General features: G+C 34.3%; 1 protein-coding gene across 8 annotated transcripts in view; it reads right to left on the bottom strand.

Moving 5' to 3' along the window:
• LOC124355288 (myosin-11-like) overlaps positions 1–24,088 on the bottom strand; it is a 51,547-nt gene that overhangs the window by 23,384 nt on the left and 4,075 nt on the right. For 7 of the 8 annotated variants that reach the window (XM_046806351.1, XM_046806350.1, XM_046806353.1 and 4 more), the window contains 9 exons: positions 23,766–23,845; positions 23,366–23,495; positions 21,995–22,124; positions 21,370–21,494; positions 12,718–12,820; positions 7,186–7,453; positions 6,104–6,228; positions 4,364–4,468; positions 272–385 (listed from right to left, as the gene is read on the bottom strand). In XM_046806351.1, coding sequence (XP_046662307.1) covers positions 272–385; positions 4,364–4,468; positions 6,104–6,228; positions 7,186–7,453; positions 12,718–12,820; positions 21,370–21,494; positions 21,995–22,124; positions 23,366–23,495; positions 23,766–23,844 — 1,179 coding nt within the window. In that variant the 5' untranslated portion in view covers position 23,845. Of the gene's footprint in view, positions 1–271; positions 386–4,363; positions 4,469–6,103; positions 6,229–7,185; positions 7,454–12,717; positions 12,821–12,877; positions 12,943–20,984; positions 21,023–21,369; positions 21,495–21,994; positions 22,125–23,365; positions 23,496–23,765; positions 23,846–24,088 lie in introns of all 8 variants that reach the window. The other variant, XM_046806352.1, reaches the window with a different exon arrangement.

The following is a 24,088-nucleotide window of genomic DNA, read 5'->3' as shown; positions in this document are numbered from 1 at the left end:
GCAACCATTTATTTCAAAACTTAGAATTGTACTATTTCAGTAGTATTCAGTTTTTGAGTTTTTTATTTATAATTTCCAACAATACTTTTTGTAAAATCTAATATTAATAGTGATACATTATAAAGTATATTTAAATATATTTCATTTAGCACTAGTAAAAAGAAAAAAAAATAATCCAAATTTACATTGAAAAAATATGAATAACATAGATAATCTTACAGCTGTTTTTTATGTTTAAGAGAAGAAACAGAAAAACCAAATTAGTATTTACCGACTTTGGAGTGTTGTCTGAACCTTTTACAAGTGCTTCCAGCCGAGCTACCTCCCGTTTCATATCCTCCAGTTCTTTGGATTTTTCTCTCAATTTCAGCTCCAGTGTAGATACCTAAAGAAGTTATAAATGAATTCTGACATTTGTTTCATTAACAGAATTGAAATTTTGGAAACAAAAAAAAACTATGTGTGTTATGGATATAAACGATGTAAATTAAGTTTGGAATATGAGTAATAATTAACAGTTCAACTATAAATATACAGTCCTGTACATTAATTAAGGCTTCAATCTTTACTTTTAAAGCTAGTATTAACTTATTCATTCCCTGAAAGTGCATGAAAAAATGATTAATATCGGCACAGGTCTATGTGGTGGTACATCACTTTAAGACCTTGAAAACATCAATGATACAGGAAAAATAAAATTGAAAGCAACCTCTCCTAAAAACAAAATCTTTTAACACTTTGCCTGTGGTTCTACACTGAACACTAATATAACACACTAATGCGTTTGTCACATTCGACAGGTTAAATTTGTGAAATGCCTGATAATAAATAAGCCACCCTGATTCAGTACATTACAACTTACTCTATAAGGTTGACTGACGACCGACCACTGGAGTGACAGGATATTCAGAGTGAAGGACTTAGCTCTACTCTTACCGATATTCCACGGTACAGTCACCACGTCACTATTTCATAGCCACCTTGGAAGGAAGGTAACCTCTATCGTTTCTGCCTCTACCAAAGAGAGCAGGGTATGGTTTTTCCATCATGTTTAAGCTTGCAAACATCTTCAACACTAAAGGAGCCCCATTCACTTCAACAACCATTCTCCTTACACATAATCTAATTGTTCTTTTGCTCTAACAACACAACTTGCGGATAGTGATGTGCCACTTTCGATATCCATTAGATTGCCCAGACTTAAATAACAATATCGGTTTAAACAACAAACCCATGACAGGTATAAACCAACCAGTATTGAACATTGGGCTAAAATATTTATTGGTTACAACAAAAACTTTAATTTACAAAACTATTATGAGACCTATATGGGTTAGTGCTCCTATATGGATCTGAAAATTGGATCTTAAATAACAAAATAGAAAAAATATAATAGTTCTTGATAACAAAACATTGAGAAAAATGTTTGGACCGACCTTTGGCGATAGAGAATGGCAGATCAAACACAATCAGGACTTGAGAGAACTAACTGTATATAGAACAAGATATTGTAGCTGAAGTACAAAGTAGAAAGATCATGTGGGCAGGGCACATCTTGAGGAAAGTGGACAGCACCATGACAAAAACAATTCTTGAGTACAACCAGGAAGGTAGGAGGTAATGCCTTGGACAACAAAAGCTATGGCAATGACAGATGCAGAGACATCTGAAGTGTGTAGTGGCATTAGCTTTCTGCTGCCCTTGTTTGTTTCATAGCCAAAGTTGTATTAAAAACGTATTAAGTATAAACAACATTATAAGTTTAAACCAATTGAACCTTGTTATCTTTTATCAATGATATTAACGAATTTTAGTTTCCCAACACTGTAATGTGATTAGCTTGGAAGAAATAAGAACATTTTACAATAATAAACAAACTAATATATTCAGTCGTAAGTATGCAAGCTGGCATGTAAAATGTACATGTTTATTCAGGATTAAATAAAACAGAATTTTGTATAATTCACATCTCTATGATGATTAAATCAACTTTATTATTAATTTAGAGTCTGAGAATGAATTAATAACATCATCGAAATTTAATGTGTTGGTCATCTCAGACTTGATGGTTAAAACAGCCACATCCCCCAAATGGGCTACACTCATCGTCGATCTCATGTAGGTTTTTATCTGAAAATCATCTCTCTGCTGAGCAGTTTGATACAAGGATTATCAATGCTATGTCAACATAGGGTATATACATCTTGAACTCCGTAGACACGTAACATTTTATAAAGATTAAAAATACTATTTGGACATTCTATTTAAGTTACTTTGAGAAACAAAGTAAATGTAAACATTCTATAGCAAAATCTTCAGGTGAATGGATATCTTTGTTATTAAAACTTCACAATTTTGTACAGTAGACACTTAGTGTCTCTTTGTCCGTTCTTCTTTTTTGTTAAAGATGAGAAATCCAAAAATTGAGCTCAGATTATCGTAAACAGCTTTTCCCTTCTTCATTTTATTAGATAGGGTGTCTAATATTACATAAAATGTGTTTATTTTAAAGTTCTATATGCCTAGAAGTTTTATTTCACATTCTCCAGTCTCATCAGGTTGGAGCTTTCATGGCCTTTCTTGACTTCATCTTAATATATACATATTTCTGACTAATATACTCTGCTAATGATCCATACATTAGTGCTGCTGTTGACAAGTCTATTTCAGACGATGACAGCTTTTTACTAGTAATATTAAAGTAGATCTCCTACAGAACTGACAAAAATACAGTTTCCAATCTTTAAAGCTTGCAAAGGTAGCTACCGGCTTCATTTCGTTTGGTTGCCTTTTGTTTCACCATTGAAAATCATTTTGAGTGCTTCTATTACTTCTTTCCAATCTTCATTCAATGCCTTACAATCATCATCTCTCGCTGACCAATGTGTGTTTGACAGACTTTTTAGGTTTAAGTTTGTTTTTCGTAATCACGTATCAACAGAAACTATACTACTTCTGCCGCCCTATACAGTACAAGCTACAGTTGACAGTCTAACTTCTTAATATTTTGTATAGAACAGTGCATGCTTATAACCTTGACATACACACCCTTAATTTTCAAACATTCTAAATTAAATTGTTTTTATATATTTATTAAAATCTTTGCTGCCCCTATAATAGCCCCCCTCTAAATACGCCACTGTGTGTTGGTGAGGTAAAGTAGCACCTGGGGTACAATGGCTACAGCAGTGATTAAGCATTGGCTAATTAGTTTAGTAAATGAGAAATAAATTCAGCAGCTGCATCTGTTTGTTCAGCTCTCTGACATTAGTATCTTGCCTGTATGCTTATACACATCTCTGAGACAGCAATTTTGTTTAATCTTAATAAATAACTAGATATAAGATAAGATACTACATAGATAACACATACATGTATACAAAGGTATGATGCTTTGATGAGAGCATAATGCAGCTCCATAAAAAGTACTGTGGAAAATATATAACAAGAATCCATTCTCTACACTGCAATGTGTATGGAGAGTTAACATGCAGAATGATTTTGCTTTCCTAGAAGATTTAGTTTAGAGTAATACTATTATAGGAGTCTAACTCTAAGAAGCATTCACATATTTTGCCATCTGTACAGAGAGAAATACAATTTATAATCATGTATCTCTATTATCATGAAAGACTAGAATATTAGTAGTGCAATTTGAGAAATAAAATTAAAATAAAAAAGTTGATTAGGATATATCATAATTTTCGAAATATTAGAATTTCTAAAAATAGAAGATAGTATCACTTTTTGGATTAAATAATTAATTACTAAATGAATCACAGTGTAGAGTTTACAATCAGTGTGACACCCACCTTTCTGACCTTATGATTTGACCCCTATAATTATTATGTTTTCTAATGCATGAGAAGTTATTGTAGCATATTATCAACAATAACTTTTATTCATGTTAAACCGATTTTCTCTATTAATTACAGTCAAAAATCAATCTTAATTTCAACACTATAAATAATACGACCATTACAAAAATAAGCTAATGCAAAGAGCATGTTTTATTCTTTAACCAAATAACTCTTTCAATCCCTTTCCTTCCCTTCAAATTGTAATGGCTCAGTCTGCAAGGACCTTCCTCTGTTTTAGATTTTATATTTATAATGAATTTTTGAAATATGTCATTAGTTCATTTTGTATATTAAATATACAGCTATGTGTATGAATAGTTCAATACAACTTTTTCTGGTATCATTTTTAATTTATTCTTGGTTTGGCTAATTATAAAATATAATTAATTGTCTGTATAGTTGACCATACATATACTTTGATTACAAATGTACTTTTTCAGAAATGTTATGAAACTACAGTGAAGCTCATAAATAGACTATTATAGTCAGTGTTACATTTTTACCTGTTGTTTCAATTTGGACTCTGACCCGCTCCTATCACTCTTGGGTGGAGTGGTTGTTAAAAGAAGCAGTTGTTCATTTGCTTCTTTCAGCTCTTTCCTTTCATTCTATGACAAACACAACATTTATATGATAAACTTTATGTTTTGACCTGAGTTCCAAACATAATTGACATAAATATTTTGTATGGGAATAGGCACTATTTACCTAATAAACAAGATCACAATCAGAAATCTTTAACTCTTAAAAACTTACAAGTTTGTAATATGTGGAACAAGAATGCACTACGTATGCATCCCTGATTGAACCATGCAATTTCCCGTTAAAGTTTTTCACTTATAGTGAGAAAATATAACATATTACTCGAACAGCACTAGCTGCACAACTCTATCCAAGTTCCGTGCAGACAATCGTATTGCATAACAAGGTTGTTTTGCTAGCAATAAATGTTTGTATGACAGCAGTTTTTTTTTTTCTCCTCGTTTGTTTTGGTAAGGGAATACCGAAGATTTGGATGAATAACAAATAAAGTAAAGATGTCTTATTTTACCAGGCAAAGTTAGGGCTAAGAAGCCCTCTGGGGACCTGGCTTAAAGTTGACTTCAGAACCACCACCAAAGGCAGGGCAGGCGGGCTGCTTGCAAGGACAGAATCGCTCAGTGGTCACCCATCCAAGCAGCAGCCATGCTCGACGTTGCTTGATCATTGATTATCTTGCGATAAACGTTGTACCCGCTACACTACATCATTGGCATATGATGAAGGGAGATAAAACAAAGCTATTCAAAGAAGGAAATCAAATGTAATGGCTTTAATATTACCAAAAGATAAATTATACTTTTTATAGAAAAGTTAACTCTACATGAACCTCTCCAAAAACATCTTAGGAGCCGAGGAATGAAGGACTCAAAAAGGTTTTTTTGTGAAGAAAGTAGAAAGGTTAGCGAAACAAGTATTGATGCGAATGTTGAGTTTAGTTACATTGCATCTTCCTCTCACATGCAGCATCTGATGCTGTTGCAGACTTGACTCCTGAAATCTGAAGTAAGGTTCGTCTGAAGGGATCCAAAAATAGTTGGTGACAAAGAACAAAGAAGTTTAAAACAAACACATCCCCCCATAACTCCAGATTTCAGAGTCAAGGAGTCAGGAGTAAAGTCTGCAACAGCATTAGATTTCAGATGCTGCATATAAGAGGATTGTGAACTGGAGCTAAACTCAATATTCGCATAAATCAGCCCTTCCCACCATAGCTGCTTTATATGTAGAAACAACTATTGTTGGATAGTTCTGCCATCTCAAAGTAATGTATAGGAAAACCTTCCTTTTGAACTTCAGAGAGACATCTCTTAAATTTGCAGTATTTCATTAGTCTGCAACCTATTAAAAACAAACAAATAAGGATCCTTAGGTAATAGTGCCAAGGGCTACATGTTGTTTGTTTTCTGGCAATACAAGAGAGTCACCTAGTTTTTGGTTAAAAACAAGTCCAACAAGATGGCACATTAACAAATGCATTGTCATGTTGCGAATTCACATAAATTTCTCAGTTGCATGTCAACTCCACATTAACTAATAGCATTCGCCAAATCTACTTGAAAGTCAATTTAGAAATAAACTTAAATGGCTCTCATTGATAATAAAGCTAAATTTCATAAATACAGTAATATTCTAGGAATTTAGCTCTCCACCCCAACTTCTAAAAACTAAAGACAGTTATAGTATAAGTGATGACAGGCTACCTTAAGGTCTCTAATCTCTTCTTGAAGTGCTCTTATTGTTTCTGTGTTAGACATACTCTTTGATAAGTTACTCTCAGCATCTCTTGCTTTCTCTCTCTCTCTTTCTAGTATTCTTTCCAGCTCCGCTGTAAACATATTTGTTAACTTTATAGCATTGAAGCACTAATAAGGTGAACTCCTTCAGGTTTTAATTTGTGAAAGAAATTCAATTCCATTAGTGGATTCTCTTCTTCTAAATCTATTATGCTTCTGTCACTTAGATACCTGACTTTAAAAAATTCTTTAAAGAGATTGTTAGTGAATGTTTTCCCCAATATAATTAAGTTTACAACGCATATAACCAACTTATCCAACTAAGAATATTCCTTTTAATGGCATTCTAAACATTCCTAAACTAAGTGACAGTCACTGAAAGTTAACCAATCTCCTGATACATTCTAGATATAAGTTTAAAGAGCAGTGTTTAAGGCTGTGAAGTCGGAGAGTGAAAAAGTTTTTGTAAGTACTTTTAAAACAATTAGAATTTCTCTCTAATACCCATGATTATTGATTTAATAGCTACAGCGATTTCAATAACAATTGAGCTATTTTAGGCCACTGTAGAGGAATCTTACAGTGGCCAGCAAGCTACAGCGAACGAAAGATTTCATCTAATTTTCTAGGAAAGGACGGAAAGAAAGCGAAACTGATGTTTTTATGGCGTAAACATAATTTTTAAATTTATTGGATTTTATGTAAAATGAATTGAAAAATTGAATAAAATATGCCCCAGACCTATAAGACCACCCATTTTTGAGATATCAGACAAAGCATGCAAAATTTGGTCTCGAAAAATATGCTTTCTTTAGATTCAAAGTACATTAACTTCATTAAATGTGTAATAAACAGGCAAACTTTTTAACCATAACTTTTAGAGAATTTAATTCTGAATAGAAGAGGTAAATAGTCTAAAAATAAACAAACAAAAATTTGTTAAAATTAATGTTAAATAAACAAAATAAATAACATATATAAAAAAAATTATTAAAAAATGTAGTGAAAACTAGATAACTTTAAATGAAAATATTAAGAGGTGAACTTACCAACACTTTCATTAGCCTTTTTCAATGCTACTTTCAGTTCCTCCAATTCCTTTCGAAGTGCATCATTCTGATCGTTTAAAATATCAATATCTTTTGACAGTTTCTTGCCATCTCTTCGCAGCTTGATTATTTCCACATTATCGCTCACCTTACGCGAATGCTCATTCAGTTCCTCATTCAAGTTATTACCACTCTTGCCCATAGCAGCCACCTCCTTTTCTAACTGAGCGATGCGGGTCTTGTACTTATCCTTTTGTGTCTCTAGCATCTGCAATTGGAAGATATAATCTTCGTAACACAAAACAAAGCTACTTCCTAATGTTATTCTTTTTAACAGAATACAATTCATAAGATTTTCATAAAGGTAATTATCTCAAATACAAGTTTTCCATGCATCCTGATAAGCACTCATTTAATTTCATTCATTAATCCTTACAGAACAGACATTAAATAAATATTCAATATGCAAACATTTGTTTTTGAGTTTTTTATATGGCAATATACTCTGAGAAACTACAATGTATTATAAAAGGTTACTAATTACTGTAAAATCTATTCCCACATTCTCTTCCAAGTCTTTTCAATACATCATTTTAACATCATATTCAGAATAAAGTTTTAGTATAATGCAGTAATAAATACTACACAAGCTTATGTTATTTATTGAAGAATGGCAGATATACCTCACCCTTTCCTCCCATTCAACACTTTACAACCTTTAAATATCACCAAATGCCAGTAAAATTATCATAGTAGTGTCTCAATAACTTTGCAACAAATGCCAATTTAATTTTAATAGTTACATCTCTGTAATCAAAACCTATGGCACTGCAAGATTTTATACAGATACAAAATAAAGTATATGTCTTCGTAATAGATGTACAAAGGTTTTTAATAGGTTTATTACTCTATGAATATTGGTTAGTAGTGACATAGTCATATTCAGATGGCACTGTAACAACTGTGTTTACTTGTCCTTGTAGTCTTGGGAGTGAAAGGTTTGGCTATGAAGTGGTTTGAGAGCTACCTTGTAGGGTGATCACAGATTGTTGAGCTGCAGCGATCTGTGGCAAGCCAGTTGTCCACATACCGATCAACACCTCAACCTATGACAAGAGGAGTACCTCAAGGCTCGGTCCTGGGCTCAGTTCTATTTACTTTGATGACAAACGACTTCCCCAATCATATGCAGAGTCAAGACGTAAAAACAGTAATGTTCGCTGATGACACTACTCTCGTAGTCAGTGACCAAACAGTTCGTCTGTATAAAGCTAGCCTTGAATACAGCCATACAATATTGTAAAAATAACGATGGCAATTAACCCAAACAAGACCACCCAAATACATTTCACGACAAGAAAAGAAGAAGTACCAAATGCAGTAGACATTAATGAAGCAAGCCAAACCAAATTTCTTGGCATAACCCTTGATGATAAATTCTCCTGGACCGAACACATCAATCAATCATGCAAAAAAATCAGCACTGGTATATATGTTGTTCAACGAGTTAATTGGACTGCAGGTCTTGCTGCAGCTACGATGGCATACTTCTCTTTGGTGGAGTCTTACATACGTTATGGTCTTCTGGTATGGGGAGGAACCAGCTCTCAAAATTTAAACCAAATTCTCCTCCAACAGAAGAAGGCTGTCAGAGCTCTGGCTAACCTCGAGCCACGCCAAACCTGCAGACAGGCTTTCCAAGATCTGGAGATAATGACAGTTGTATTGCTGTATATACAGGATAGCATCATGTACGTTGACAAACTCCAACCACCAAGAAGCAGAGACTTCCACACATACAGCACTTGTCATGGCTCAAGGTTTAACTTACCCATCCACCGCACCACTCTAGCGGAGAAAAAACCATCATACGCCGGTTGCAAGCTGTGGAACCATCTGCCTGCATCTATGAAGGAGCTCACATGAAACCAACTGAGAAAGGAGCTGAAGACATGATTATTGAGAAGACCCTTCTACACGCTGAGTGAATTCCTCAACAGTGAAGAACTCAATTAATCAGAAAATGTAATTTGACGTAATTACAATTCGAATGTACAGTAAAGAGATTTTGAATTTTGAATAGTTTATTATTGATAATGAATGGTTTTAACACGTTCACAATGTCAGTGTTTTTCTGAACCTTCTTATTTGCTGTAGAATTTTTAAATAATAATGGAAAAAAACTGTTTTTTATGTTAAACGTCTAAGTATAACGAGAAAGGTATGTAGACTTTGCAATTGTGCACAAAAACAATGATTTCATTATGTTTTTCAATTTTTCACCATGTACCCCAAGGGATATCTAAACAAATTAATTAGCCTTAAAAATTAAGCAATTGTGCATCTGATGGGGTACACAATAGTCTGAGGTATTTATTTAAGCGTGGGATCAAATTTAACTGTCCACCAAGACAACGAACAATAAAACGCAATAATAAAATGCATAGCAACGTGTAACCCCATCGGCGCGCAAGCACTCTATAAAAGCCTGGTGTGTGCATGATTGGATACATGACGGCAGTTGTGAAATATCGCGTGTATCTGATGGAGGACAGGTCGTCTTGAGTGTTAAAAGACAACAACATTGTAGACATTTTGCAATCATTATATGTTACAAAAAAACGTAAAGAGAACATTTCGAGCATCAACGATAACATAAAGTTAAAAATACACAAAAGTTTACAGATCAAGAAATATGGTGATGAATATATCAAACCAAATATTCACATTCAATCAACGCTTCCTACCATAGCTGTGAATATTTTAAGTATATTATTATTAAGAATATTTAAAAAACTTTACTTAAAACTCATTAGAAGAAAACTATAAAACCATGATACGGAAAAGAAAAATCTGTGTGTAACTAGGTTTACACGGATAATAGCTGTATAAAAAAGTTCTAGTCTAATTTTTTAACAACACATTTCTGTTAATAAGTCTGACTTTGACTTACACAGCACTATTTTGTTAGCTTACAGTAGACGGCCGCTTAACCAGCACGTACAGGACCGAAGCATGATCGGATGAGGGAAAAGTCGATCAAAATGAAATCCAGCATCATAACATGTCAAAACTATAAAGTATCATACTAATACTAATGTTATTTATAGCCATTATGGTATATTTTATAGTTAGTTTAGTTTAATACTAGCTTATTAACGTTTCATTCCGCTCATTGTGTGAATTAACAAACTATACAAACTACACTTAAGTTCACAACAAACTAAAATTAATACTGCACAAGAGATAAATCGGAATTATTAGAGTAGAAACATCAAACACTTTTACTGACTTGTTAATTGTTTTTGCACTGAGTATGGCTCAAAATAAATGTAACTCTCTTCTTGGAACAGAGACAGTTAAGCCAATGGGTGGTTAAGAGAGAACCTACTGTATTAACTATTTTGCATGACTAGCTTTATGTTTTACTTTTAAATGGCACAATCTTGTGTTTACTAGTTAATTTTAGCTTTTTTTAATTTTTTTGTAACAAAACTATTACAATTTTTAATTCAATTGTGAATTACAGTCTTGTATATTAAGATATTTGGAAATAGACAGAGTACTGTGATAACATTTATAAACATTTTTTATTTTCGTTAATTTCTCTTAATAAAAAATTAAAAAAGAATGATACATAATAGCTAGGTTATATTGTTTAAACATAATACAAATAAATACATCAGCACATAATACCATATGTATGAACCTGTTATATTATAACCCTAAGGTTCCTCCAAAAAAATTTGTTGGAAATAACTATAAACCCATTGTGTGTATTTAATTATCTATACGTTTTCATCTAAATTTCAAGATGTACTAGCAATTAAAAACAAATTATACATTATGGTAATTATCACAATACCAGTAAACATTTTTTAGTTATAAAATGTATATGAATCAAAATAGTATGAAAAACAAATATTTTCTTTCTACAGCATCTTGGCAAATGTTTTTGATGAGATTCATTTAATCAAACTGAAAGTTAATTTTATTATAAATAGAAGGAGGTCAAGCCAAATCTAATAAAGTGCTATACTAAAGCTATCACTTTTATTTTCTTAGAAAAAGTATAAACAGCGGTTTTGTTAGTGTCGGTACCAAATGACAAAATCCTGGTGCTTACACAACAAATTAGTAGTATCTTGTGTCGCTTCACTGAAGTTGAATGCAAAATTTCAAGTGGATAGCTTAAATCATTCTCGAGATATTGTACCGTAGTTGTAATTATTTATGCTGAATCGCGGTAGGAAGTAGGCTCTTTTGTTAACTAGACGCGGTGCGTGGACATTGTTTGTTGGTTAGACCGGTACATCAGCTGATCGAGATATCTACGGTGATACGTTCCCGAGCCGGTTCCCGGAGAGAGGGGGACCAGTCTTGAAGTGACAACGACAGCGTAGAGACGTCCAGCTGAGAAGCAGTAGTTCTTCCTCTAATCCTATAGTTTGGGATCTACAGTAATTCTTTTAATCAGGTGTAAATTCAAATCAAGTTATTATTTTCTTTAGTGCGTTTTTAGTTTCCTATCAGCCTCCATAGTCTTCAAAGTAGTAAGTCCCGTACCAGCGTTTAGTTAATATCTTTTATTTTTATACTGTTGTGATTAAATTTGTAAAATTTCCCATATTACAGAGTCTGAGAATTAATTCAATTTTTGAAGTATTGTGAATTAAATTTTGGTCCTAAAGTTAATATCAAGTTTTGTGTTATATTGATTTTTGAATATTTTGAGAAGAGAAACTTTTATTTTATTTTGTTAATTTAAACCATTTTGGAGAAATATACATTTTTAGTTTCATTTAAATTTTAATTCTTTTGATCAGACTCTTAATTAGATTTGATCGATTGTGAGAAGTTTCGGAGAAAATCAAATCTAAAGTTTGTAAACTTTGTTAAAATTTTGGGTGAACTTTAATTCGGAATAAATCAAGTATTTCCGAAAAGTTGTTTTGATTTATAAAGTATTAGCTCCAAAGTAATATAACATATGTACTATAATAATGGTACAATATTACATGAGTTATAGGCTTTCCTAATTCTGTTCGGAGATGCTCAGCATAATCCCATGGAGGGATATGCACCATCATAAAATTCTATCTTGTCTCTACACAAATAAACTGATACAATGGATTGCTGAATGGTCCAAACAAATGTAACAAGAGTATCACCAAATATCACATGTAAAAATGTCATATGAGTGTATTCAAGTCTTTTGAAAAATTTGGTAATCCTATGGTTTTTCTCTTTGCCATCATGGTTAACTATAAGACCAATGAAACAATATTCACTAACGCTCAGCCAAATCTCATGGAGTGACACGCACCATCATTGAACTTGTGTTGTCTATATAAAATTGAAGCTTCATGTAAATTTTCAAGCCTATAGGTCACTTTGTTTTTTGAGATATCGTGTAGACAGACAGACAGAAATGAATTTTTTTCAGCCTTTTGAGTTATAGCCTTTGCTGACGCTCAGCCAACGGCTAGCTGAAACTCATAATCCAATTATTGATTTTGCACCAATACTTACATTCTCCAACATAGCTATTCGCTCTTTCAGAGCGGAAACATTGTTCAAGTCACGAGCGGATGGTGAAGGGGAATTGTAGCGATGCTTGGAGTCACGGGCCGACCTGTTACAACAAGACTTACAGTCATACACATATTTAATAATAAATCAAAATACTAACATTCTCCAACATAGCTATTTGCTCTTTCAGAGCGGAAACATTGTTCAAGTCACGAGCAGATGGTGTTCACCAAGATGGCGGATGTGTAGTGTGTCAGTGCATTTCACTCCCTAAAAAAGTTAACTTTTAGTGTGTAAAATGGGTTCTTACCTGGACTTTGGCCAATCCAAGTGAGATTACTATCCACAAGTAAGTAATTAAAAAAAAAGATATCACGACAATCCAACCCGTTTTAACATTAAGCACACTAACATTATAGAGCCGTATGTATACTGTGACCTCATTAACACAGTATGTTAGTGATGAGCACATCTATCATCACACCTCAAATATGCAGACATGACAAAGCTGGGCAGTGACCTCGCTGCAGACTGCTGAACTCGTTGCAACTGTCTGTCTGTCTGTCACATCCTCAGACTCAATAATTCAAAGAAACTGTGATTCCATACAAATTTTTAAGTATAAGACAGCATGTTCCAGCTTAATGAAACTGTAGTTGTTAAAATAAGGGGCCACTCGCCCTGGCCTGCTTATATCGAAAGAATTGAAAATCTTAAAACTAGGACTAGGTATCATGTTATATTTTATGGCACCAAACAGACTGCTACATGCTCTGAAAAAGATATTTCTCAATTTAAACTCGACTCAGACAATGAATTATACAAAAATAACAGTTCAAACCCTGATTTACACAAGGCACTGATTGAAGCTTATGAAGCTCTCTCTTCAAACAAATCTGTGCAACTTTCTCTTTCTCAAATCAATGAAAATAACCTAAGAGAAAAAATATCAAATTTATCTGGAAATGAAGAACAAGACTTAGAAACCTCCCTCACTATAGCTGCTGAGGCTGGCAATTTCCTCCTCAATGAAAATCATATCTTAAAAAATGACAACTTCAACCTAAAGGTAAAGTTTAATAAGCTTCAGCTAGAGTTTGAAGACAAGTTAAAAGCTGCAGATGATCAGATACAAAACCTCTTGCATGCGATAGAAGAACTAAAAACTAACCATAGTTTGGAAAAGTCATTTCTTGAAAATAAACTTAGGATAGGGACTGAAACTATGGAAGACATGGAAGAACAAATAAATAAAGAAAATAGGTTTTATGTCAATAAAATCAAGGCATTAGAGGAGATAGTCTCCAAAAATAAGCTTAATCAAAACCAGACACTAAACCCTGAGACTCCTATCACCCAGAAAACTATGAGTAACAATACAACTAAGCCACTTCCTCATAAAAGCTGTACTAGCGTACACAACTCCTCAGAAAATGAACTGAATGAAAAAATAAAATCTCTGGATACCATAATAACAAATAGTAAAAAAGATGCTGAGGTTAAAAGCGCTTTCTACTTGAAAGAAATTGATAGTTTAAAACAGCAAATTAAAACTTTGGTTAAAAGTAATAACTGTCTAATGGAAACTATTATACCTTATCCACCTTCCAACGATGAATTGCTGCAGGAGCTGCAATGCCTTTCAAGCCAAGTTGAGTCTTTAAAAAAGGAACTTACAAAATCAGAGAATACAATTCAGTTACTAAGGCAGACTTTATACGAATTTGAAATTGAGTATGACACATTACTATGTAAGACTGAAGAATATAGAGACAACAAGACAGTACCATGCCCTGTAAATATCACTGAGAAGTTGGACTGCTTGGTAATCACTGACATGCCTATTGGGAAACTAAAAATTTTAAATATTGAAACTAAAGTCCTTGAAATTAAAACTATAAATGATTTCCCAAAAATTATAAGCTTACCAGACACTTGGAATCCAAAATTTGTGGTACTTCAGGAGGGTGCAGACATACCGTACTTGTCAAAATCACCGGATGATGCCATGGGCTATCTTTATACTCTTATAAATGTGACAAAAAACAAATTTCCCAACTCCACCATAATAGTAAATAGCATCATGAAAGATGGGAAAATTCCCCCTAAACTTCTAAATAACGCAAATTCAAATATCAAGTGGTTGTGTAAAGAAAAACAAGTGGTTTTCTGTAATACACAAAAAAGACTGACAACTAAATGCCTAACTGTCCATGGAAAACTTACCACCAAAGGTTATAAAACCTTTGTGAACATAATAACCTGCTTAAATAAGCTATGCTCTAGAAAGAAGACCACACCACAGCCAAACAGTGAATATACTATATCTAATTTGACTACTCCCCAATCAAAAGAACAGCATACAAGACAAATAACTTCATCTAGCAATGAAACTACACAGATTTGCAATGTAATTGCAGGATCTGCAGAACAGATAGTCAGGGAAAATGAACAAACAGAGAGGCTTCCTAGTCTAAGGAATAATCAACAGTCAATACTAATCGAGGGTATAAATATAGACTCTCCTGCCTATCTCAGTGATGAAGATGAAAATGTTACAGCAGAGACCAGACCTGTGATGAAAAGAGTAATACGCAGTGTTGCTGTTAATTCAAATACCGGTAAATTGTCATCACTACACTCACTTGATAAAAATTCTCTGGAAAATCTAAAAATATTTTCCTTTCATCCGGAAGAAACACCACTTGTGACAACACAACTTGACATGGATGACAACTGGAGAGAAAGCTGTGGTCTGTGTTTTTATGACAAAGATACAGGAGAATGCTCAATTTCACTTACCCCAGAGTCCTTAAAAGCACTGCAAAGAAGACTTGAGCTAAATCAACTCTCGTGCAACATTTTTGCCACTACCTCGACCTCTGGTAAACCATATATAATCATTTGTCAATCCATGAAAACAGGAAACTGGAAGCGACGTCTTTATAAATTTTTGGAACTAGCAAATGACTGTTTTAAATTCCCTGTACTGTTTTCTATTGACCTAGAAAGAACTTTTTTAATTTTTTTTTTTTTTAAAGAACTGTTGGATTTCTAAAACAACATTTCTTAAATGAAAGAGACCTTCTACAAGTGTTGTTGCAATTCTCAAGCAATGCCTACTTGCATCGTATGAGACTTTATTCAAGTGACAAAAAATTGAAAAAATCAGTTGATAAAATCCTGGACAAACAGCAGCTAAATCAACGAAAAATTTCTCAAATTACATGCAGCAGCAACAACTCAGGAAGCTACAACACTTGGAGAACAAAGATCCCACATGCACCGACTACAAACAACACTCCTCTGGCTCAAAATGACTCTAAATCTAACTTTGTCAGAACTGCTATGGTGGAACAAAGGGACCTATGGAGGATAAAAGAAGAATTACTTCTGAAAAGATTTTCAAAAATGTACCAGGAGTACAACCTAAGCAAAAGAGAAAAAATTACGCAAGATATAAGAGACACATTATTAAAATACAGAGACAACTTTGCTCTCATTGATTTGAAAAGTGGCAACTTTCTTATTGGGGACCCTAGCAAGAATTACCAGTGCGGCTTTGACGGAGCACATTTTGTAGATCTAACAAAGGATGAACAATCAAAATTTTCCGCTGCCTCTAACGCTAGTGTAATTAATGACCTAATATTGGTATCTGATGACACACTACTAATGAATGACCTTAAACTATACAATAGTACAAAAACTACCAAGATCGATAACACATACTCTTCCAAGGCTAGGTTTAACTTAGTGCAAGGTGTGCCAGGATGTGGGAAAACATCCTTCATCTTGAAGAACTTCAAAATAGGAGACTTGGTCTTGTATCCCACAAAAGAAGGAGCTACTGAATTCTCAAACCGGCTAAAGACAAGCCATCCTGAACTTCAAGATGATGTGAAGAACTACTGTAGAACTGTACACTCATTTTTAATAAACTCGACAAACCACTTGAAAAATGGAGGAACTTAAAACCGCTTGATAGTAGACGAAGCACTCATGGTGCATGCTGGCGAAATCTTATACGCAGTCGAACTTTCACAAGCAAAAGAGGTCATGATGGTGGGCGACATGAACCAAATCCCCTATATTAATCTGGTCACAGGCCACTCAACTCAGTTCCATGACATTACAAAAATCACTGAGATATCACAGTATTTAAGTCACTCCTACAGATGTACGATGACAGTTGCCTGCATTCTTTCCAAATATTATTCAGAAGGTATGACAACAAGCAGCAATGTAAAAAGAGAGCTTGTAAAACATGTTTTTGACAACATCAATACTATACCAGTCATTGAAAAAGACACCAAAATGCTGGTTTTTAAACAAACTGAAAAAGCACAACTTTTGAAATTAGGCCATAACGTCTCTACCATTCACGAATATCAAGGTAAGCAGGCTCCACACATTGTAGTAGTGAGGACATCATCCAACAACGAAGACATCTACAACTCAGTACCACACTGTCTTGTCGCCATATCTCGTCACACTCAGTCTTTCACGTACATTGCTCCAACTCAAGAGGATATCCTGACTAAATGGATACGTTATGGTCAGCAGTGTTCTGAAGTAGATCTTGCAAAACATCACAAAGAAATGGAAACAACCTGTAAAGAAAACAATTCTGTAGGAAAGTATCCATTCCTACCTCACAGAAGCATGGAAAGGAAAGATGCTACGAAACTACCAAATAATAGTGACATAGGTGGAGCCAGCCAAACCACCTCAACAAAAAAACTGAATTCTAATTTCATGACAGGTGGAGACAGTCAAACCACCTCAACAAAAAAACTGAATTACAATTTCATGACAGGTGGAGACAGTCAAACCACCTCAACAAAAAAACTGAATTACAATTTCATGACAGGTGGAGACAGTCAAACCACCTCAACAAAAAAACTGAATATTAACGCCATGACAGGTGGAGACAGTCAAACCACCTCAACAAAAAAACTGAATACTAACGCCATGACAGGTGGAGGCAGCCAAACCACCTCAACAAAAAAACTGAATACTAATGACATGACAGGTGGAGACAACTATTTTTTAGGGTTGAGAGAGAAGCGAAGGCCCAAAACCTAAACTGCTGTTGCAAAACAATGGACAGGAAGGGAACAAAACCCGGCAAACAAAATAAACCCCCCTCTACAACTTTCCACCACAATACAGACAGAGCACCTAATGAAAACAAAACCATAGCAAAACACAGCTCCACTAATCAAGGACACCGACTGAAGATTTTTCATCAAAACATTGACTGCCTAGGAGGGAAAATAAACAGACTAACACATGTCCTAGAGCTCCATTTACCTGACTTGGTTATCTTAACTGAGCATGGGCTGAAAGAGTCACAGCTATCAAGTACTAGACTTCCAGGCTTCAACTTAATAGGAGATTTCTGTCGTCAAAATTGCAGAAAAGGAGGAGTAGCAATTTTTGCTAGTGAAGGGCTGAGAAATGAAATATACAATTTTACAACTGACCTTGCGAGTGAACTTACGTGTGAAACTCACGTAGTAAACATGAAAATTGGCAAAACGACAATCTACATAATTGGTGTCTACAGACCACCAAGTGGAAATCTTGACAATGCCCTTGAAATCCTGTCTAGCACGTTAGACCTCATCCCTACCTGGAAGTGCCCCACAATTATCATGGGTGATATCAACGTTGATGGGCTAAATCATGACTACAAAAACAGAAAGTTAAAAGACATGTTGGCCAGTCACAACATCAATAGGATAGATCTTCCACCAACTAGAGTCACTCCACACACCAAATCATCAATTGACTTTGTTTGTTCGAACCTTGACGAGCGTAAAATTGACACTGACTTAATTGTCACTGGCCTATCAGACCACATAGCTCAGCTCTGTACTGTACTTACTACAAATAAAAAAATACCTCTGCCCATTTTATCTAATAGACACTTCTCAAGGGAAAACATGGATTATTTTAAATACCTACTTAATTTAGAGACATGGGAAAATGTCTACGATACCCCTTCCGCAGAAGAATCGTATGACCAATTTCATGAAATCCTTTTACAAATCCTCAATCTAACATGCCCTCATAAAAAATCCCGTCTAAAAAGAAACTCAAGATTTAAGGCAACCAATGAAGAATCTGAGAGATTAAGAAAATGCTTCCTCAGAGCTCTGGAAAGGGAAAGGAAAACTGGTTTTGAAGAACATAAAATAGAAACTGCTGCCAGAAAGAGGGACTATGACCTCTATCTGAAAAAATTAAGAAAAAAGTATACTTCAGATTTCATTGACAACTCGAACAACAAACAAAGGGCTATTTGGCAGGTCATTAACTATGAAAGATGCAAAGATATTAGAAAGGACGAATCATTAAAACTTGAAATCAATGGAAAACAAACTGACAAAATCCCAACAAAATAGCAGAGCATTTCAACCATTATTTTACAAAAATAGCTGACATAACTCTCTACAATGCTGGCCAAGCCATAAACAATCACTTACCATCATGCAAAGACTATGGCGAAATACCTGACTTCATCCTTCATCCAACCACACCAGAAGAAGTATCCCACACACTCACATCTCTGAAATCAAAACCGTCAGCAGGAGTCGATGAACTCAACTCCACACTACTGAAACACTGCAAGGATGAAATAGCGAGTCCTTTATGTCACATAATCAACCTCTCGTTTTCACAAGGCATTTTTCCAACGAAACTCAAACTTGCAAAAGTTTTTCCTAAACACAAAAAAGGTAGCGTAACATCAGTGGAAAACTATAGACCAATATCAATTCTCCCAACATTATCCAAAGTATTGGAAAAGATTGTACTAAGCCAACTTATAACACACCTGACTACTCACAACATCTTGACGACCCAGCAGCATGGCTTCCTCCGTAGTAAATCCACAACTACGGCAATAGTACAACTGTCAGAATTCATCATTGACCAACTTGAAGAAGGTGCGACTGTGACTGCCATGCTGTTGGATTTTAGTAAGGCCTTTGATTGCCTAAACCACTCTCTACTTCTCCAAAAAGTAGAGAACATGGGCATTAGGGGAGCATCACAAAACTGGCTTGCTAGCTACCTGAAGGATCGACAACAACTAGTTGAAGTGCCTTATACGACCAACAACAACACATCCCATAAAGCAAATTCGACCCTACTCCCAATCACTAGAGGTGTCCCTCAGGGATCGATATTGGGACCAGTGCTTTTTATTCTAATGACAAATGATCTTCCAAGCTATCTTCTTGACTGGGCCCAAGCAATGCTTTATGCAGATGACACAGCCCTTCTTATTGCAAAAAAAGACACAATATCCCTCGAACTGGACTCTTTTATAGCTCTAAATATGACAAAACAATATTGCCAACACAATAATCTTGTCCTTAATGAGAACAAAACTCAGCAACTTATATGGAAAGGCCGAAGAACAAATGACTACTATGGACTACCAGAAATAACTCAAGATAATGAAGCAAAGTATCTTGGTATTACAATAGACGACAAGCTATCTTGGAATCCACATATTGACAATCTCTGTAGTAAGCTTAACTCTAGTATTTATGCTCTTAAAAGAGTAAAAAGTTCTTGTAACCATGAAACTACAAGAACAGCTTACTTCTCTCTAGTTGAGTCCCATCTCAGGTATGGATTACTAGCATGGGGCAACTCCTCAGCAAGAAACAGGGACCATGTTCTAGTTCTACAAAAAAAAGCTATCCGAATACTAGCAGGACTGACTTTTCTCGAGTCATGCCGTCAAGCTTTTGGAGAACTTAAAATCTTGACAGTGGTCTCACTCTACATCTGCGAGGCCATCTGCTACACAATAGCTCAGAAACCTGAACACCTAGGTAACAATCACAACTATAACACTAGGAACGCCTATGACTATGCCCTACCTACACATCACCTGACCCTGTTTGAAAAGAAACCTACCTACATGGGAAGCAAATTTTTCAACCAACTCCCGGAAGAACTGAAGAGAAATAGAGAAGACAAGAACTTTAAGAGATCACTCAAGACCTGGCTGCTACAGAAATCATTTTATACTCTAGAGGAATTTTTCAATGCTTGACCTTTCTGACTACATCAAATATCCAATGTAACTTAACTATTTTATCTCATTGACTCTGTATCTTTTTGTAACCTTTTGATTGTATAATGTTTAATTAATTAAGTGTATGATATTTTGACGCCAAAACTGTACTCAATGTATATGTTAATAAAGAATTTTTGACTTTGACTTTGACTTTGAGATGGTGAAGGGGAATTGTAGCGATGCTTGTAGTCACGGGCCGACCTGTTACAGTCATACACATATTATTATAATTATAAATTACAATACTAACATTCTCCAACATAGCTATTCGCTCTTTCAGAGCGCAAACATTGTTCAAGTAACGAGCAGATTGTGAAGGGGAATTGTAGCAATGCTTGTAGTCACGGGTCGACATATGCCTTACATCAGCATACTCTCCTCTTCTGGTAAAGACAATTTTAAGAGGCAGATTAAAAAGAAATTCAGTGTGATTTATCTGCAAAGATTAAGGAAATCAGTAATGCTATTGAAGAAACTCTCTTCTCATTCACTTGGACTTCACCTATGAGCTAGCAGTAATTTAACCATTTTAAAAACATACAACTCACTGTGTCTGTCCAACATCTCGAAAATATTCCGGATTCTTATAATTTTTCTCTTTGTTTTCTGCAATTTTGTTTTCTTTGGTGTGGATGAAACTATGGTTCATCAGCTGCTGTTTCAACACTTTTACCTACAACAGTTACATCACCGATATCAGAAAAATATATTTAAAAAAACTTCCAGGCTATGGCCAGCTAAAAGTTCAATTAGTTGTAAATTAATATATAAAAGCAAACACATTAATTCAACACTAATTCCTAAACTTTCCATGAAACTACAGGTGACATTTTGTACTCAGGTACTTTGAGACCTCATTACATTGTAATACTTTGTCATTAGTGGTTATTGTTATTTTAAGAGGTAAAAGAATCCAAATTAACATTGAACACTATTAGGGCCATATTTAAGGAGCAGTTTAATGGAAGTGTCTAGGAGACGTCAAAAAGAGTTACACATAGTTTGTCTACTCCTCTTCACGCACGTCTCTTTCTCTAATCTTCCGTTCAAGCCTTAGATATTTTAATACCACCTGAACATTGTCACCAATATTTTCATATTAATATCTGAGAACTAGTGTGAGAGGAATTTAGAATTAGCCTCTATAAGACACAAAAAATAAATATTCCAAACCTTTGCTTGGAGATTTTTGTTTTGCATCTCCAAATTTTCAACACGAGCATTTTCCAGCTGCATTGACGGTGGCAATTTTGCTCCACCTTTCTTTTCTAAATTGTCTTGTCTTGCCATGGCGGTCTGTAGTCTGAAAAGCATTATATTTTCAAAATCTAGTTTGATTTAGATTTTTATTCATAATATAACTAATTTATATCTAACATACATTATTTACAGTGTTTCTTTTTGTTACTTTACGATTAGAATTCAGACACGCATAATCACAATTTTTAATTGGACAGCAGCTGCAGTCAGAGAAATGGCAACAAAAAGTAAAATTATTTCACATTAACAATATATATTTAATGAACCGGCATAAATTTTACCAATATTTAACTTTTACCCAGATTTAAGCATTCACTTGAATCTTGTATATTAATCAATTTATTGTAGAATTATTCCAAACAATCTTGTGATGCACATCAAGGATATTTTGCACCTATTTCTGTGGGACACAGGATTTGGATAAAATATACGTGTATGTGTATACATTATAGACCTACAAACTAAAAACAGCTCAAACAATTGAATGTAAAAAAAGAATGTGTACTGAAATTGGAGGCTGTTTCTCCAATCCGAGTTGTTAAGGTGACTGATTTTTGGCATAATATCCTTTGAGTGTTCAAAAAGAACAGACAATTATTGTACATATCAATAACTTACTTTTGAATTGATTGAAAAAGAGTTGCAAGAAAAATGTCCAAAACTTTCTCACAGTAAATTACATTTCCATCACATCTTCTCATTACCCTGGTGTTACAGCTGAAAAACTGAAAGAGATGAGGTTTTGATAATACATATCAGTTTTCAATTTTCAGTGGTTGGTCAGTCAAACAGACCTATTGTGATATGTGTTCTCTAGTTTGGTTCCAATATAGGGTTTTGTTTTTATTAAGCACACGTTTTAGAAAATATGTGCAGTTGTTTGTTAAAATTCCTGACTTACTTGTGTCACAACACTCTGGTACGATTTGTTACTGGTATGTAGTGTTACTGATTACTTGTATCATTTAACATGTAGACCAAAGACATTTTTATTTTGAATTTAATCTAAATGTAGGATCATTATTGTAATATAGGATTTTTTCATGTAATTGTAAATTATTTTGAAGAAGCTTATTGTAACAAAGCGCTCTATCTATCTCCATTAATACTTGCACACCAAAATGAAAAAAATTTAAACGCCTACCTCTTCCAACTATGACCAATAGTTAAAAGTCAAATGTATTCCAGCACAACTGGATTAGTATGCAAAATAAGTAAATATTTTGAATAAAAGAGCTAATCTACAATCATTAATGAGATGGGTCTGTTATGGGTGATATTTACCTTTGTATTTGTCGCTCATGCTCTCGTATTCTTTTCTTAAGATTGAGATTTTCATCTGCATATACAATGTATTTGTCTTCAAGTTCCTTCCGGTTCATTTTTGACACTACTTGCTTGTCCAGTTGTCCAGCTAGAGAACAAGAAAATCTTTAAATGTATTGGGAACTTGCATCAATGGCTGTGATTAATTGAGTTAAAGTAGCATCATAATCCACAATTTTACCATTCTCCTGTTTTGTTTTCGTTTTCCAATTGTTATATGTCAAAGACAAGAGAAACAAGTACCGGTAGTTATAAACAAATGTATTAAGACTAAGTTGTGAATGAGTCGTTTCAAATTCTGCAATAAGGAGAATTTTTTTATCAGTAAATTAATTGTCACTTCCTAAAAAACACTTACCATTATCACAATACGGCGGAAAACATTTCTCGTGATAAGGAGACGTGGGTCGGAGAGAATCTTGATCTTCTTCTGTCATTCTGAGAGAACAGAATTTATTACTCTTTTAACATTCATAAATTTGTAATGCATACAAACTATGTACTACAGTAAAAAGTGATAATGAAAACTCAGGAAGAGTGCATTTACAATACTTATCCAGTCTCTGGGTTGTGTAGTTAACATATAAAATTAATGTAACTTATTCACCTGAACAATCCTATAATGTGGTTTGTCTCCACACATACAAGTATAGGATCGTTAAGGTGAGCAAATCTGGTCTC

This window comes from Homalodisca vitripennis, chromosome 2 (assembly GCF_021130785.1).
Source record: "Homalodisca vitripennis isolate AUS2020 chromosome 2, UT_GWSS_2.1, whole genome shotgun sequence".
Taxonomy (NCBI): Eukaryota; Metazoa; Arthropoda; class Insecta; order Hemiptera; family Cicadellidae; genus Homalodisca; species Homalodisca vitripennis.
The sequence above is the reverse complement of the archived record's forward strand: the minus strand, read 5'-3'. Positions and strand labels throughout refer to the sequence as shown.